This window comes from Esox lucius, chromosome 8 (genome assembly GCF_011004845.1).
Source record: "Esox lucius isolate fEsoLuc1 chromosome 8, fEsoLuc1.pri, whole genome shotgun sequence".
Classification (NCBI taxonomy): domain Eukaryota; kingdom Metazoa; phylum Chordata; class Actinopteri; order Esociformes; family Esocidae; genus Esox; species Esox lucius.
Genome location: NC_047576.1, coordinates 14703333 through 14717762, shown reverse-complemented (window position 1 = coordinate 14717762; position 14430 = coordinate 14703333). Strand labels below are relative to the sequence as shown.

The 14430-nt window shown below is 38.6% G+C and overlaps 1 protein-coding gene and 1 long non-coding RNA gene across 2 annotated transcripts; one reads left to right on the top strand and one right to left on the bottom strand.

Annotated features, from left to right (window-relative positions):
* Window positions 1–3766: 3766 nt before the first annotated feature.
* Window positions 3767–14338, bottom strand: mob3a (MOB kinase activator 3A). The gene is made up of 4 exons (XM_010871837.4): window positions 14119–14338; window positions 7056–7607; window positions 6179–6381; window positions 3767–6067 (listed from the first exon to the last, which is right to left on the bottom strand). Exons 2-4 carry the CDS (start codon window positions 7471–7473, stop codon window positions 6038–6040), a joined length of 651 nt encoding a protein of 216 aa, XP_010870139.2. The 5' UTR covers window positions 7474–7607; window positions 14119–14338; the 3' UTR covers window positions 3767–6037.
* Window positions 11392–13034, top strand: LOC109616053. Its single transcript, XR_002197099.2, has 2 exons — window positions 11392–11963; window positions 12376–13034. It is a non-coding gene; the product is annotated as an uncharacterized LOC109616053 (long non-coding RNA).
* Window positions 14339–14430: the final 92 nt, after the last annotated feature.

Below are 14430 nucleotides of genomic sequence, written 5' to 3'. Positions count from 1 at the left end.
CTAATATTCATTGAACTTCTAGCCGCAACGTTTGAAAACTAATTGTCCTTTAATACTTACCGAACGGGAACTGTGGCTCAGACTGTTCAATTATGATTTGTAGAAACTGGTTGTTCGGTACAAAATATTTCCAAAACGTAGCAAACGTTACTGCAACTTGAACGCACATCAGTTCATCACGCGGCAGGGATGACGTCTGTATTCTACAATCATAATTCCCTTTAAAATAATAGCCTTCTCTTTCACCCTTTCAGATCTGAAAGTGCCTTCAAAAAATATTCCGACCCCCTAACGTTCTCCACATTTTCATCTGTTATAACTTTAGTTATAACTGATTACCTATCTGCCATTTAAGCCTTCAGTCTCTTTGAATATGTATCTACTAATTATGCACACAGACTGTGAAAGATTTGTCCATAGCCAAAGAGACCTGAAGATCGAAATGTACAGGTGTTCCCCATCAAATCTGAAACAGGATCTGCAAGGAATAATGGGAGAAACTGCCCAAATCCAGATATTCAAAGCTGATGAAAGCCCAAGACTAAAATCTGCAAGACTATTGCTCGTGGTGTTATTTATTTTGAAACTCATTCATGTCCATAAGGAAAGGGGCTGCCTTTTACTATGTGCTGGCTAGTGTTGCCCTTTAGAAACATTCCATCTTCAGCTCAAAGGCTTTCTCTTCAGCATAATCTGGAACAATATAATCTGGTCCCACTACCATTACACAAAGCCAGGCCCTTTTTGTAATGTCTGCTGCAGTTAGGACAAATGTATGTGCCAAAATACACTGAGGGCCAAGAAGAGGGGAGGAGATAACATAACAGTCACAAAATGTTCCTCTCCCATTTTACACATGCTATACAAGGAAAGTAGCATGCAGCACGTGTTTCATGCAACTTTACTGTTTATAGCAATGGCTAAATAATAGAAAGAACATTATCTACAACTTTGGGTCATGGCAATAGTTTAACAAATTTCAGACAACTATCAAATATGAGCTGATAAAACATGCTAAGTCATAAATCTCAAGATAACATGACATAAATTTGCCACATAAAGCTATGTGGGCTTCTGAACTAGTAACCTATTTCTTTTCATGACTTATTTTATGATTTGTGCTATATTCAAAGTGTTTGGTAAATGTTCAAAACGTAGTGCACTTTCTCATATTTGGTTGTTATAGACTGAAAGGGCATTATGTAGAATAATGCCTCTAATATTTAAAAAACTGAATTAAAAAAATAACACTCTCCCTTACTGAGCATGATTGGAATAGTATTAGCTAGTCCAATGTGATTTAGGTTTTGGGATTAGTAATGTGTCCACAACAGGTATATGAGGACACATTGTTTGAGTCACTGGCAAGAAAGATTAAATGGGGACAACTTTATGGAAAAGAATGGGCAACAACTTAATGGAAAATAAAATTTGAAAAACACTAACTATAGAAGTATTTAGTCATGTAAGCTTGTAGTTATGCTAATAGTATAACCCTGTTTCCAAAAAAAGCTGGGACGCTCCGTAAAATGCAAATAAAAACAGAATGCAATGATGAGCAAAAATCATTTATCCATGTATTTAATTGAGAATAGTATAAAGACAACATATCAAATGTTAAAACTGAGAAATGTTATTGTTCTTGGAAAAAGTGACAAAAGTAAGGACAGGGTCATGTTTACCACAATGTTGCATCACCTCGTTTAACAATACTCTATAAGTGTTTAGGGACTGAGGAGACCAATTGCTGTAAGTGGAATGTTTTGAAAGTGGATTCTTGCTTGATATAGGATTGCAGCTGCCCAAAATTTCAGGGACTCCTTTGCTGTATTTGTCATTTCATAATGCGCCAAATATTTTCAATAAAGGACATGTCTGCAGGCAGGCCAATTTAGCACCTGGACTCTTACTACAGAGCCATGCTGCGGTGAAATGTGCAAAATGAGGTTTGGCATTGTCATGCTGAAATAAGCAAGGCCTTCCCTGAAAAAGACAATCTGGATGGTAGCATGTTTCTCCAAAATCTGCATATATTGTTCAGCATTAATGGTATTTTCACAGAAATGCAAGTCACCTATGCCTGTGCATTGATAACAAGCCAGATGGTCCCGCTCCTCTTCAGCCTGGAGGACGCTGTGTCCATGATTCCTGAAAAAATCTCACATTTTTATTTGGCAGGCACGCCAGTTTTCCACTATGCCCATCTAAAATGAGTTTTGGCCCAGAGAAGGCACTGGCGTTTCTGGATAGTTTTTTCTTTGCATGGTAGAGATTTTAATTTGGGTTTGTGGATGCTGCTACATACTGTGTTCACAGACATTGGTTTTCAGAAGTGTTCCTGAGCCCATGCAGTGATGTCCACTACAGAATCGTATCTGTTTTGAATGCAGTGCTGTCTGAGGGCCATCCAATAATGGTTTTCACCCTTGTCCCTTGTGTTCAGAGATTACTCCTGATTCTCTGAATCTTTTAATGATAATGTGCATCGTAGATGATGAGATCCCCAAAGTCTTTGCAATTTTACATTGTGATACGTTGCCTGCACAGTCGTTCGCAGAGTGGTGAACCCCTCCCCATCCTCACGTCTGACAGGCCGATCCTCTCTGGAATAATCTTGTAATACCCCATCATGTTACTGACCTGGTGCCAGTTGACCTAATTAGTTGAGTGATATTCCAACTAATTTCATTTTTTAGCATTACACAACTTCTCCAGTCTTTTGGTGCCTCTGTCCCAGGTTTTGAAACGTGTTGCTGGTATCAAATTCAAAATGAGCATGTATATTAAAAGAAACAGTAAACTGTCTCAGTTTCAACATTTGACAATATGTTGTCTTTGTACTATTTTCTATTGAATATAGGGTTTAAAAGATTTGCACGTCATTGCATTCTGTTTTTATTTACATTTTACACAGCATCCCAACTTTCTTGGAAACGGGGTTGTACAATAAAAACATTACATAAGGCCCCTTTAATAAACTGAAATAGTCAACGGGTCAAATGTTTAATTCCCCATAAAGTTTAGCGAGAAATTGTGAGACTGGTCCTTCTCACGTTTCACCATTCATTAATTCCATAAGGAATTGTAGAATCGCTTCAAATAGTCTTGCTCCGGCTAGGTGTTTCGACAACCGTGCAAATATGACAAGGTGATATTTGTCAACATATTTGATACCTTTTGTAGCGCTAATTGTATCTGCTTAGCCAACATTGATACAAGTCAACTTGTCCTATATTTACACGATTCTGAAAATTATGTGTTTGTGTAAGACAACACAAAACACAGACCGTAGGCTATTTGAAGAGGACCTAATACATTTTTGCCAAGAAGAGCGAATGTCTACTGAGTGCCTGACTTTGTTCTGTCTGTATTTTGCATTTATTTTGTTTTAGACATTTGTGTCAATAGAGATATTTCTGCTTTAAATTTTCACTAAATTCGCACACATTTCTGAAAACATGTTTTCACTTCGTCATTATAGGGTATAGTATGTAGATTAACAAAAGGTGGTTCTGCCAAGTATTATCTTAGCCTGGTGTTCACTCATCCAAATTTTGTGTTTTACTGGTTTAATTCAAATATATATTTAGATTTTTTTTTAAATATCATAGGACACTTGATGCATCCAAGATAAATTTGGAGTGTCATGGCAAAGGGTCTGAATACTTAAGTACATTTCCATTTTCAGTAAATAAATTACTAACCCTCCAAACCAGGATAATTGCACCATCCTCCGGCAGACTACTGGACTAATCCAAGAGGATAAAAATTTTAAAAAAGGTGCTGTGGTCTCTAAATTTTTCCCGGAGCTGTAGTTTAATGAGTAGCACACGTTTATACTTACAGTGAATAATCTATACTTAGTGTTTCTACCCAATTATATTTCAACCTAATTTGACACTTGTAAAGAGTAATGCATTACATTTATTTGCATTACAAGCACAAATTCCCTCTACTGTAGAACTTTATTTCAACTTACTGCATAGTCCATTTGTACAAAAACAGAGTCAATGAGATAATACAAAAAGTTCATTAGGAAACTAGCTTGCAAATCATGGAACCGTTAGGGTGTGCCATCAAAACCTAATATTTGCAGAGTCACACATTCCGCAGTGTTATCTTGTGCCATTTCAATTCTAAATAATATAAGCACATGACTGGATAGGTATGCAGAGACAGAAAACATTTACATTCTGCTATTTACTATTGTTAAGGCTAGGGGAATTATTTCTGTCAAAGCTAGAGGTCATGCACTTTTGTAAAAGTGGCTTTCGTGTAAGCATACCTTTGTGAAGCCTATTTATTAAAGACAGCAAATTTAATTGAATGTTACTTAAGTTTAAACAGCTAACTTTGTGTAATTTCAGGTCAATATTAACATTATCTTAATAAGTGATTCATTTGAAATGTTTAAATAATGACCTTTCCAAATGAAACTAGAAAGATGCTCTACTGGTTGCAGACCAACGTTCTGAGATTCCATGACCCAGATGTCTGTGCCCATGCCTCTTTTAAAGGGCCAATAAGTCTGTCTCTCATTACAGTTCACAAACTGTTGATTTTGAACTATATTTGATCATTAACCTGAATCATGTGTCACAAGCTACTTTCATCTTCATTTGTTAAAATGTTTTGTTTAAAATAAATTAGTAGACGGAATGCAATTCCTACTGCATTTACTTTGACACAATTACACCAGCCATATTTGTGCTCCTTCTGCCACCTTGTGGACTAAATTAAGACCTCCATGATATATTTGTTGTTTCAGTCATTTTCTTTTCAATGCCACTAGATGGGCAATGCATACACTATAAGACTCTTACTACCTTAACAATTATGTGAGCACATTTTAATATGTTCCTCCACAACCCCAGAACGTGTGTACTCACGTTACACAATGGTTCTCTAGTAGTTGATCCTACCATGCTGTTCTCGGTTTTCATAGCGCTTTCTTGTTGTGGTCCTCATTTCGGTCTCACATGTGCACTCCTGAATGCATCTGACTAGTCTTTCTCAAACGGTTTCATGCCATGGACCAGCAAAGCATGGCCTTCTCCCAGTGGGGACCCTTTGTGTGCTAAAATATTGACCATTAATAAAAAACAATTCTTCCTTAATTTCTCTGATTTCTACTACCCTAACACATTAAATTGTTCTAACAGTCTTAACATGGTCCATCCAGCAATTATCTAATATAGGAGAGATTGTGCAGAGAATTGTGATAAAATAAAAAAACTACGTATTTGGCCTTTAGGCTTTTCCCATAATTATAAAAAACACACAAAAATACGTAAAAGTAAATCAACAGGAAATATGAAGGATTTGGTTTGTAGTGACTGAAAGGTCACCTGATTGTAAACACAGACAAAGATTTCTTTTTAAGTCGGTCCTAGCAAGGGATCTGCTCCAGCTGGTCATCAGGAGCAATCAGCCAATGAAGTCAGAGAGGGTGAATTCCTGAGTGCCACAGTCCAGGCAGTCAGTCATTTGTAGCCATGTAGATTGGCCATATACCACACACCCTTAACAGAAATATGCCATGGTGAATACTGCTATATTTCCCAGTAAAAAATTTATAGAAACCTAGATATGAACTACATGTAAAACACAGACAGCATACCAATGTAAATGCCTATTCAAACAACCAATTTTATAGCATACATTTAGAATAGAAAACAGTGACTACATGTCTCTACATACTACAATCTTGGAAATATAAACATACATACAGTATATTCATTTTTTGATAAAATGAGAACAAACAAAAAGACAGGAATGATTCAGCTTCAGATAAGAAAAAAAAAAAGATAGAGGCTTCTCCTAATACTGTAATATGATAAAACGCTTAAAAAATATTCAAAGACAATGCCTTACAAGGTTCCAGGTTAAACAAACCTACATGGTTAAAATAGATTACAGTACTTGTTTATAAAAATAAAGACTCTTTTTAGATTTGGTTTTTGTTTCCTGTTTCAGTCTTCTATGTGGACGGAACTAGTCTTCAAGGGGGACGTGTCATGTGGGCAGTGGCGCTTCCTTAGTGGCACATCCGTGTGGTCATCTCTTTCTGTAATGCACAGAAGTGGTTGTTTAGCAACATTACCATGCTAATCTCTTGCGCGCCCCCCCCCCCCTCCCTTCCCCCAATGCCTCTCCTAAAAAATGACTTCTCACTAACCAGTGGCTCAAGCTCCTTATGGTCAGTGAGGTTGAACTCCGTTACAAAGTAATAGAAGTGCTTGTAACAGGTGTTGACGTGGGCCTCTGCACCCATCTGGCTCACACAATCAAAGTGGTGGATGTAGACGTGGACGAACACACGGAATAGGCGCGACAGAATCTTCTTAGCTACCTGCATGAAGGTCTTAGGGAAAGGAGTACCTTCAAAAACCAAGCAAAGGAAAGGTCATGCAGATGTAAAAGTAATCATTCGTACTACCACAGACTATTTTGTATAGGCCCAGAGTTATTGTTAACATTGATAAAGATAAGTAACAAATAACTTAGGAAATACATTATACAAATACGGAGTAAGATTGTATGATGACATTGTAACATATTAGAACACAATTGGCACCTCTAACAATTCCAATAAACAACATTTTATTTGCATTAAGTGAGGTCTGATGTCTAACATTGCTTTCAAACCTCATAAATGAAAAGAAAAAAATATTGTAGTTTTTGACTTTCATAAATCAGACAGTGGGTAATATCTAAAAACCTAAAAAAGTAAGACTAGACAAAGACGTCTCGCTTACATTCTTCTTCCCATACATTAACGACACAATCAAACAAAACCGCTGTAAAGTCAATTGTCCAAATACTTTTGCTACCCAAAAATGGGTAACTATGTACAAAACATTGTGATATCATTTAAAATCCAAAGTGCTGGAGAAAAAAAAAATAACCCCACCTCTGCTCTAGTGACACAGAAAACCCAAGGAACCCAGCCTAACAAGACACCTATTTGTCGTGGCAACCAATCAAAGCGATCTATCACCACGCAGAGCCAAGTAATAAATCCTCTTACATGGACCTAATTAACTTGTACTTACCGACGTTGGTGGGGAAGATGTGCTCGTTGTTGATCTGTACTTCGATCCAGTCCATCAGCAGGCTCATGTACTTGGGGGCCGGGACAGCCATGGGCTTCTTGTACTTGTGCTCGTCCTGCCAGCGGTATTCGTACTTGGGCCCCCCGGACATGACTGGGCAGGTCTGGTCAGTGCACGAGTCACTGATGGTGCCATAGATGAGGTTGATACGGTTGAAGAAGTCCACCACATGCACGGCCACCCAGTCATTCAGGTCCTCTCCATGGGGAAGCGCCACGGCCTGCTTCAGATCCAGACCTGCATTCAGAGATGCCTGGGCCTTCTTGTGCAACTCAAAGCGTTGAGTCCCAGGCTCAAACTTGCGCTTCGGCCGGAATGTCCTGTCCTTGTTGAAGACTTGCTTCAGTGCCATGGACATTGTTGCATGTAGCAGTTTGTTTGTCTTATTGAATTATGTACTGGTTACACAGGAGATAAACAACGGAGGTGTTGTATGCTGGTTTTATTTTACCCACAACTGGTTTAGGTCCAGAGCCTGATGAAGAGTCAAATCTGAGAAATGGGAAGAAAAATACATGTAAAATGTGTATAAATGTCCACATTTTAAATTCAACATTTACATTAAATATTCTGTCTGGTTTTGCCAAAAATTAAGGACCACTGCTGCTTCTTCACAGACTGTGGTCAATCTTAGACCCAAACCTGAGTATTCCCTTCAGCAACCTATGAACCTGCATTAAGTTGGCCCAACGCCAATGCAAAACAGGCTTAATCGTTAGTGCTCGGTTTGTGCTGGTTACTGCCGTTAAAAAGTTTTGTGCTGCTATGATATTTTTGATATGCGAAAAATATTTTATAGGTCATTCTGAGGTAACTCTGAGTTACATGCTCCAAACTGACTCAAAATAGGCTCAATTGTTTGTGCTCCATTGGTGCTGCTGAAATGTTTTTTAGTCATTCTGAGGTCACTCAGCCCCCTAACATGCTCCTAATGTTTGTGCAGGTAAAAGTTTCGTTTTTGTGACTGTCTTTGTAATCGATGCAGTTGAAGATGTAATGACTGGGTTGAATCCAGACTGGTGTCACTGGGCTTACAGTAAGTCACTTTGGATAAAAGTGTCTGCTAAATGACTAAAATGTGAACATCAGCTATAGTGGGCACTATCCAGTAGGTGATCTAACTATATTGACTAGGTTTTGTGTTGGGTGGGGGGGGGGCAACAGTTCCAAGGTGTTACGCTGCTATATTATTGTACTGGGGGATATGAGGAATGCACATTCTAACTTTTCTCAGTCTCCTCCAGTTAAAAATTTTAGGAGGAGATGAGGTCCTGGTCCACACCTGCAGAGTACCTGGTTTGGGGGGCCCGTTGCTGTCCCTGTCCTTGTCCACCTGGTCATACTTTTGACCTAGTCTAAAATCAAATAGACTCTGGATTTAGCCCAGAGAACTTTATTTATTATTCCAATTGGACTCTTAATATCTCACCCGGCACAGCCAGAAAAGGACTGGTCACCCCTCTGAGCCTTGGTCCTCTCTAGGTTTCTTACTAAAATTCAGCCTTCTTAGCGAGTTTTTCCTAGCCACTGAAATTCAACACTACTGTTGTTTGCTCCTTGGGGTTTGAGACCAGGTGTCTCTGTAAAGCACTTTGTGACAACTGCTGTTGTAAAAAGGGCTTTATAAATAAATTTGATTGATTGATTGAAGGAAAGCTCTGATTATCCAAGTCAAAGCGCTTCTCTCACAGAGCACCCCAATGATGAAACAAGCTTCCCAAAATCACTACAACAGTGGAATCCCTGCCCATCTACCCAAATCTTTAGAAACTCAATCTTGAAGGCAAAGTTCACAAAGGGGATTTTCATATTTTTCAGTTTATAACATTAGATTATCAATCTGTTTTATATATTTTTTACTGTAGACATGGATTTTTTTTTTATATGACTGTAAAGATGTTGTGGGTTCACAGTTAAATAAGTCACACAATACTTCATGTTCCAATTCAGCTGAACATTTTTACAGTTCTCTTTCAGCGCAAGAGTGATGATGTTTTGGCTTCATGCCTTCTTCAATGTGTGAATCTATTTCTAACAACACGTCTAACGAAGCTTATCAGAGGCAACATGTGTTTTCAATCGCAAATGTCACAATTGCTTTGGCCAATCAACACTGTTTTTTGGGTCTACCAACATATGCATCACAAATGAAAGACAAGGAAACAATTAGATTACAGAGTATGTAAATGTATGTAGAAGTGGAAGTACACATTAAAGTACAAAAGGGAACAAACCAACAAGGCAAACAAAAAACAAAGTCAAGGGGAACCCCTTCACACCAGAACAGAGCCATAATCTAGACCAGTAACCATGCTAGGACAGAAGACAAAACTGGGGAATAATTTGCCCTCCACAATTTCAATTTCACATGTGTCACATACGGGGGAGGTATTAGAAAATATATTTTATAACTTGACCCTTAATCAGTCCAGCATATGTAAAACATTTTAATTAGGGTCGGGCGATGTCTGGATTGACACATTGTCCTATCAACATTTTCAAATCATTGATGGTATCGTTTTCAAAAGAAATTAGACCCATGGTTTAATTATGGGAGCAATAGGACACAACTTACGTTGACTAAAAACAGCCAAAACCTTAATATCTATGAATGTGAACAATAATATATTACTCCTTAATGTGAAACACATTTGAAATGGGAAAAAAAAGTTTGTCTAGTCTCATGTAGGTAGATTTTGTTTGCCTAGGCAGTACAATTAATTCTCTTGTAGTATACATTAAAACAAATAAAAGAAGGTATCAGTTGCCGGAGCTGTATGTAAAAGAGAAAAGGAACAGGCAAGTCTAGTTCGGCCGGCCCACAATTAGAATGGATGAATGGTGTTGCCCTTACTGGATTCAAACTGGGGTCTCCTGTGTTGTGTCTTTAATCACTACGCCACTAAGCTATATGTATGCAAGGGGTTGGTATACTGCTCCATTGTTAAACCAATTAGTCGAAACAATGGCGGGTTGGTTTCTTTAGGATCACTCCATGGCTGGTTGGTTTCTTTAAACGGAGAACAATGACAGTTGAATAACTCACTCAGTAAGAGACATTTGCTCTTCTTGGCTGGCCTGGGTGGACTTACTGTTACACCTGACTGTATAATAGTGAAAATGCAGCTGGCATGTTACCTTGCTAGTTTCACACTGGACTGCACAGTTTTGGCCTGACAGACTCTGGCAGCACGAGTCAACTTCCAACATAATAAGACATTGGTTTCTACATTGTGATGTTGTCCCCAGTCGATGACGACTCTCAAACATTGTCGATGGATGAGGGATTCGTCCAAATCACCTTTTTAATGTGAGAGTGCACCTTCATTAACTCCCAACTATGGACTGTGCCATGGATAATGAGATTAGGACTATTCAGTATATTTTCAAAGCAGACAGAACAGGAGCAGCAGTTCACATGGACCATTCCAAGCCAGCTGGGCAACACAAAATGACAAAAAGGATGTTTATCAATTAAGGCTTTCCTCAACTATAAAATGTGCTTGACTAATCATTGTCCATTCTTTTGATCAACTGATCATCACTTCCCTGCAATAGACAGTATTTATTTTAATAAAATCAATTATATGCACTGTGCTTGTCCAATGCTTTAAAAGGCCAGATCCTTTACAGACTGAGTTTCGTCCCTTTTGCCCCTTTGTCCCTTTGTCCCACACAAACCCTGTGGTCTGTGATTTGCCTTCCATAAATTGCGATGCATTTTAACGCAATATGTGTTTTGGCCTAAACTTGCATTTCGAGCTGAAAGTCAGTCACGCTAAGCAGTATATATTATGGAGAAATATCATGTAATTTCTCTGTAGTTTAAACCCAGCAGAATCTGGGTTGTTTAGGACCATATGGAAAGAACAGCATTTCTGCTCTCTGCACTGTCCACCATCAGTTCAGAGGGCAGTGCTTGTTTCACATTTTGGTAGACCTACTTTCATCCTTACAAGTATTGTTAGATCTTTCTTCATGCCATAACACAATAATGAAAGTGTTTTTCAGTTCATAAGGTATCCTGCATAACAAACAGCTATGTAAGGAGACACTAAAGCACTCCGAAATGAAAGGCTGCATGTAATGACCCACCACCCAAGCAGAATCCCTCAGCGTCCTCCTCCTCAGATCAACCCCCGTCACCTCCCCCCATCCCCTCAGAAATATCCTTTCCCTTAAACGCCACCCTACTCTGCAGAGAACAAACAGAGTGACGTGACCTGGAAGCAGGACACCTGGAAAGCTCTGTTACCAGATAACTCGTAACATAATGGTGAGGGTGACTAAAATGTAGAAATCTCATCAAGCATAGGCCCAGGACATTTCCACTCCCGTACAAGGATATGGCCCCTCCCTAAAGACCAACTTTGAATGATGGCTAGGTTTTCCCAGGCTCATATGCACAGTGTGAAATGGTCTGGGGATAGGGTTAAGGTAAATCATAGTAATGTCGTCAAATTCTCCCTTAGTCATTACTATGTTTGGGAGGCATGATGACGCTGTAAATGCTTGTTGGACTTTTGACATGTTCCCATCTCGCTTGGTAAACATTGACAGTGTAACAGTGGTGCCAAATAGTCATTATTTCTCTACGAAATGTTACAATCGCAAATTTTGATGCAATATATTTGGTTTTGCATTTATTTATTTTGTTATAGCTCCCCTCACACTGCATCTGTCCGTTCGTGTGCGGGTCCACCTTCCTGCCAGACGGTTTGGTTTGGCTGCTCCAGATTTGGTTTGAGGAGAAAGGTGGTGGACAAAAAATGGAGGGCATCTTCACTTGTAGTGAGAACATTTAGGAGCTCATGGAATTCATCAATACCAGATGACACGGATCCAGAGGTAGGCAATTCAAATTAAATAAGATTACCTTTACATGGACACAGTACATAGTGAATGTTGCAAGTATACAGGTATGCTGACTTTTAGATACTGTCATTACTGGCACTGATTGTCTTCATAGTAGTAGTACTGTATTTCCATCCCAATTCTCCATCCATCCTAATGCTTATACACCTGTGCTTTTAATCCCTGCAAAGGGCACTTGTACCAGCTTTGGAAAGGAGATCTGAGACATTTGCTTTCTCAAACACCTCTATGCCTAGTCCAGTAGCTGGTGTCTACATTAATATAAAGTATAACTTTTTCTGTTAGAGCTAACATTATTTTCAAATCCAACCCCTATGAGTCCTTGTATGACAGTTTCTGTAATGGGGAAATTTACTGTGCATCTATTTTGTTTTCCAACCCTCAGAACACTATGAGAAGTTGTTGGTACAGCTGTCTAAGGTCATTGCCGTGTGGAAACCTCAGTTGGCATCCTCCTGTCTTCCAGATACTGCTGACCAAGCTGCCCTCCATTAGCCAGATTGAGGATGCTCCCAAGAAAAGCAAGGGCTAGAGTGGCACCAGAATTGTCACAACAAAACTGTAATAATTTGTGCTTCTTGTTCACGGGTGGTTCTGGTTGATGTTGTGTCTCATTTCCATGTATAATTTTAGTAAGTTAGCAGAACAACATACAAAAACAATTAGGGTAAACTGTCAAGTACAGAAAAACAGATTTTTCACCTTGCCTGAATTAGATTTGATCGAGCAAACTGGCTAACGGCTTGGCCATACACTGTCACTCCATAACTGGAATTAAGTAGGAACTTAGTCCCCGATTATACTACTAATACTACAGACTATGTATTAGAAAAATTGATGCAAATGTAACTATTATTACTAAACTGTATTCAATTAAATGCATAGTGTCACTTTGTTACAATCCACTTGTCACATGTTGAATAAGACATTGTGCAAATGGAAATACAATACATAAATGTTCTTCCAGATTAAGTTATTTGAATCTTATGTTTAAAACTATTAGCCTATCAACGAAACCTAATTAAAACCTTTGTGGAAATTGTACCCAGTCTCTTGAACAAACTAGCCAGGTATAATCCACCAAAAACGTTCAGCAACTTCCAGAAAACCTCCCAAAAATGTACAAGAAATGCTACCTACAAATTTCTTCAAACTGCACACAAACAAATGGTATCCTTGAATTTGTCTGATTTAAGATTAGCAAACAAAATACCCCTTTCAACTGTAGTCCAAGTCATTGAAAAAGAAAATTGTTTCATTTTTTTTGTAATTACAGTCGATAAAAGTTTTGGCTTAAGAAAATAAGTGTTCACATAAATTTGAGACGGAGATGAAGAATGAAATATCCAATTAGCAATTTTTCCAGGCAAAGCATTTTTCAGGAGATTCTAAATTCAGTTAGACCTAAATACATTTGTTGCATAACTACATTACATTTTATAGCTATTAAGTAAAAATTCCCAATTTGGTAAGTGCCCAACGTATTAACAACGTTTAGATGATTGAGGGATAGTGCTTTTGGGGCAACTGATGATGTAATATCAATATTGCCCCCTACCGATCAGGTACTGAGGCAAGTCCAGGGTTACCATCTTGCAAAAGATAGTTAAAATGTAGCTAGTAGTTCGCATGTTGCAAGCTACAGTACGCGAGTCATTTCCTATTTTAACATGATATGGCCTAGTTCAGCCAAGCAAGACAGCAATGACAATTCCGTGACAGCAAGAGTATAAACCTGACAGAAATCACACCACATGAGAATTCATACTCAGACAAAACACATAATAAAGTGGTCTGGGGCAAAAGTGAAACAATCTAAATTGTCGTGAGTACATGATGTAGCCTAGCTGTCTAGCGGTAGCCTTCCCGCTGAAGCTAAATGTGGCTTGCAAAACGAGGCTACAAAGTTTATCCATGACGTAAGAAGCAAGGACAGCCATCGCACTTGTTGCTTTTCGCTTTATATTGGTATCTACAAACTGCTCCATAAAATATTATGTTATTACTTTTCACGCATATCATAACTAACGTTGTAAATTCAAATGACTTCAGCCTAACAAATGACGGTGACGAAAGTTGTCTCCCAAATACAGTACAGTGCTGTCCCTGAACTTAGTGTATCACTTACGTGTTCCGCTTTACAGGTCCTTCCCGAGGTGTGTCCCCTTAAATAAGACGAGCGTTGGTAATTGTTTTTAGATGAAACACAAAGGCTACATCGTGATTAATATATAGATTACTTAGTTCTGAAAATAGCGCTGAGGAAACTAAAATAGGCCCCTCCCTACCAACCAACAAAAAAGTACTTCCTCTCCTCTGATCATACGTCACTGTATAAAAAATACATCTCCCAAGTACGCGCACATTTGTCTATAAGCCTACGGTGCATGTAGCTTAATAAAAAATGGCAGCAAGTATATTGATACACAATTTACATTTT

Coding starts and splice junctions, on each gene's coding strand:
- mob3a (XM_010871837.4), bottom strand. CDS start 7,473: ATGTCCATGGCACTGAAGCAAGTCTTCAACAAGGACAGGACATTCCGG. Junction 6,382..7,055: donor CATCTTCCCCACCAACGTCG/GTAAGTACAAGT, acceptor TGGTTTTTGAAG/GTACTCCTTTCCCTAAGACC. Junction 6,068..6,178: donor ATAAGGAGCTTGAGCCACTG/GTTAGTGAGAAG, acceptor TGTGCATTACAG/AAAGAGATGACCACACGGAT.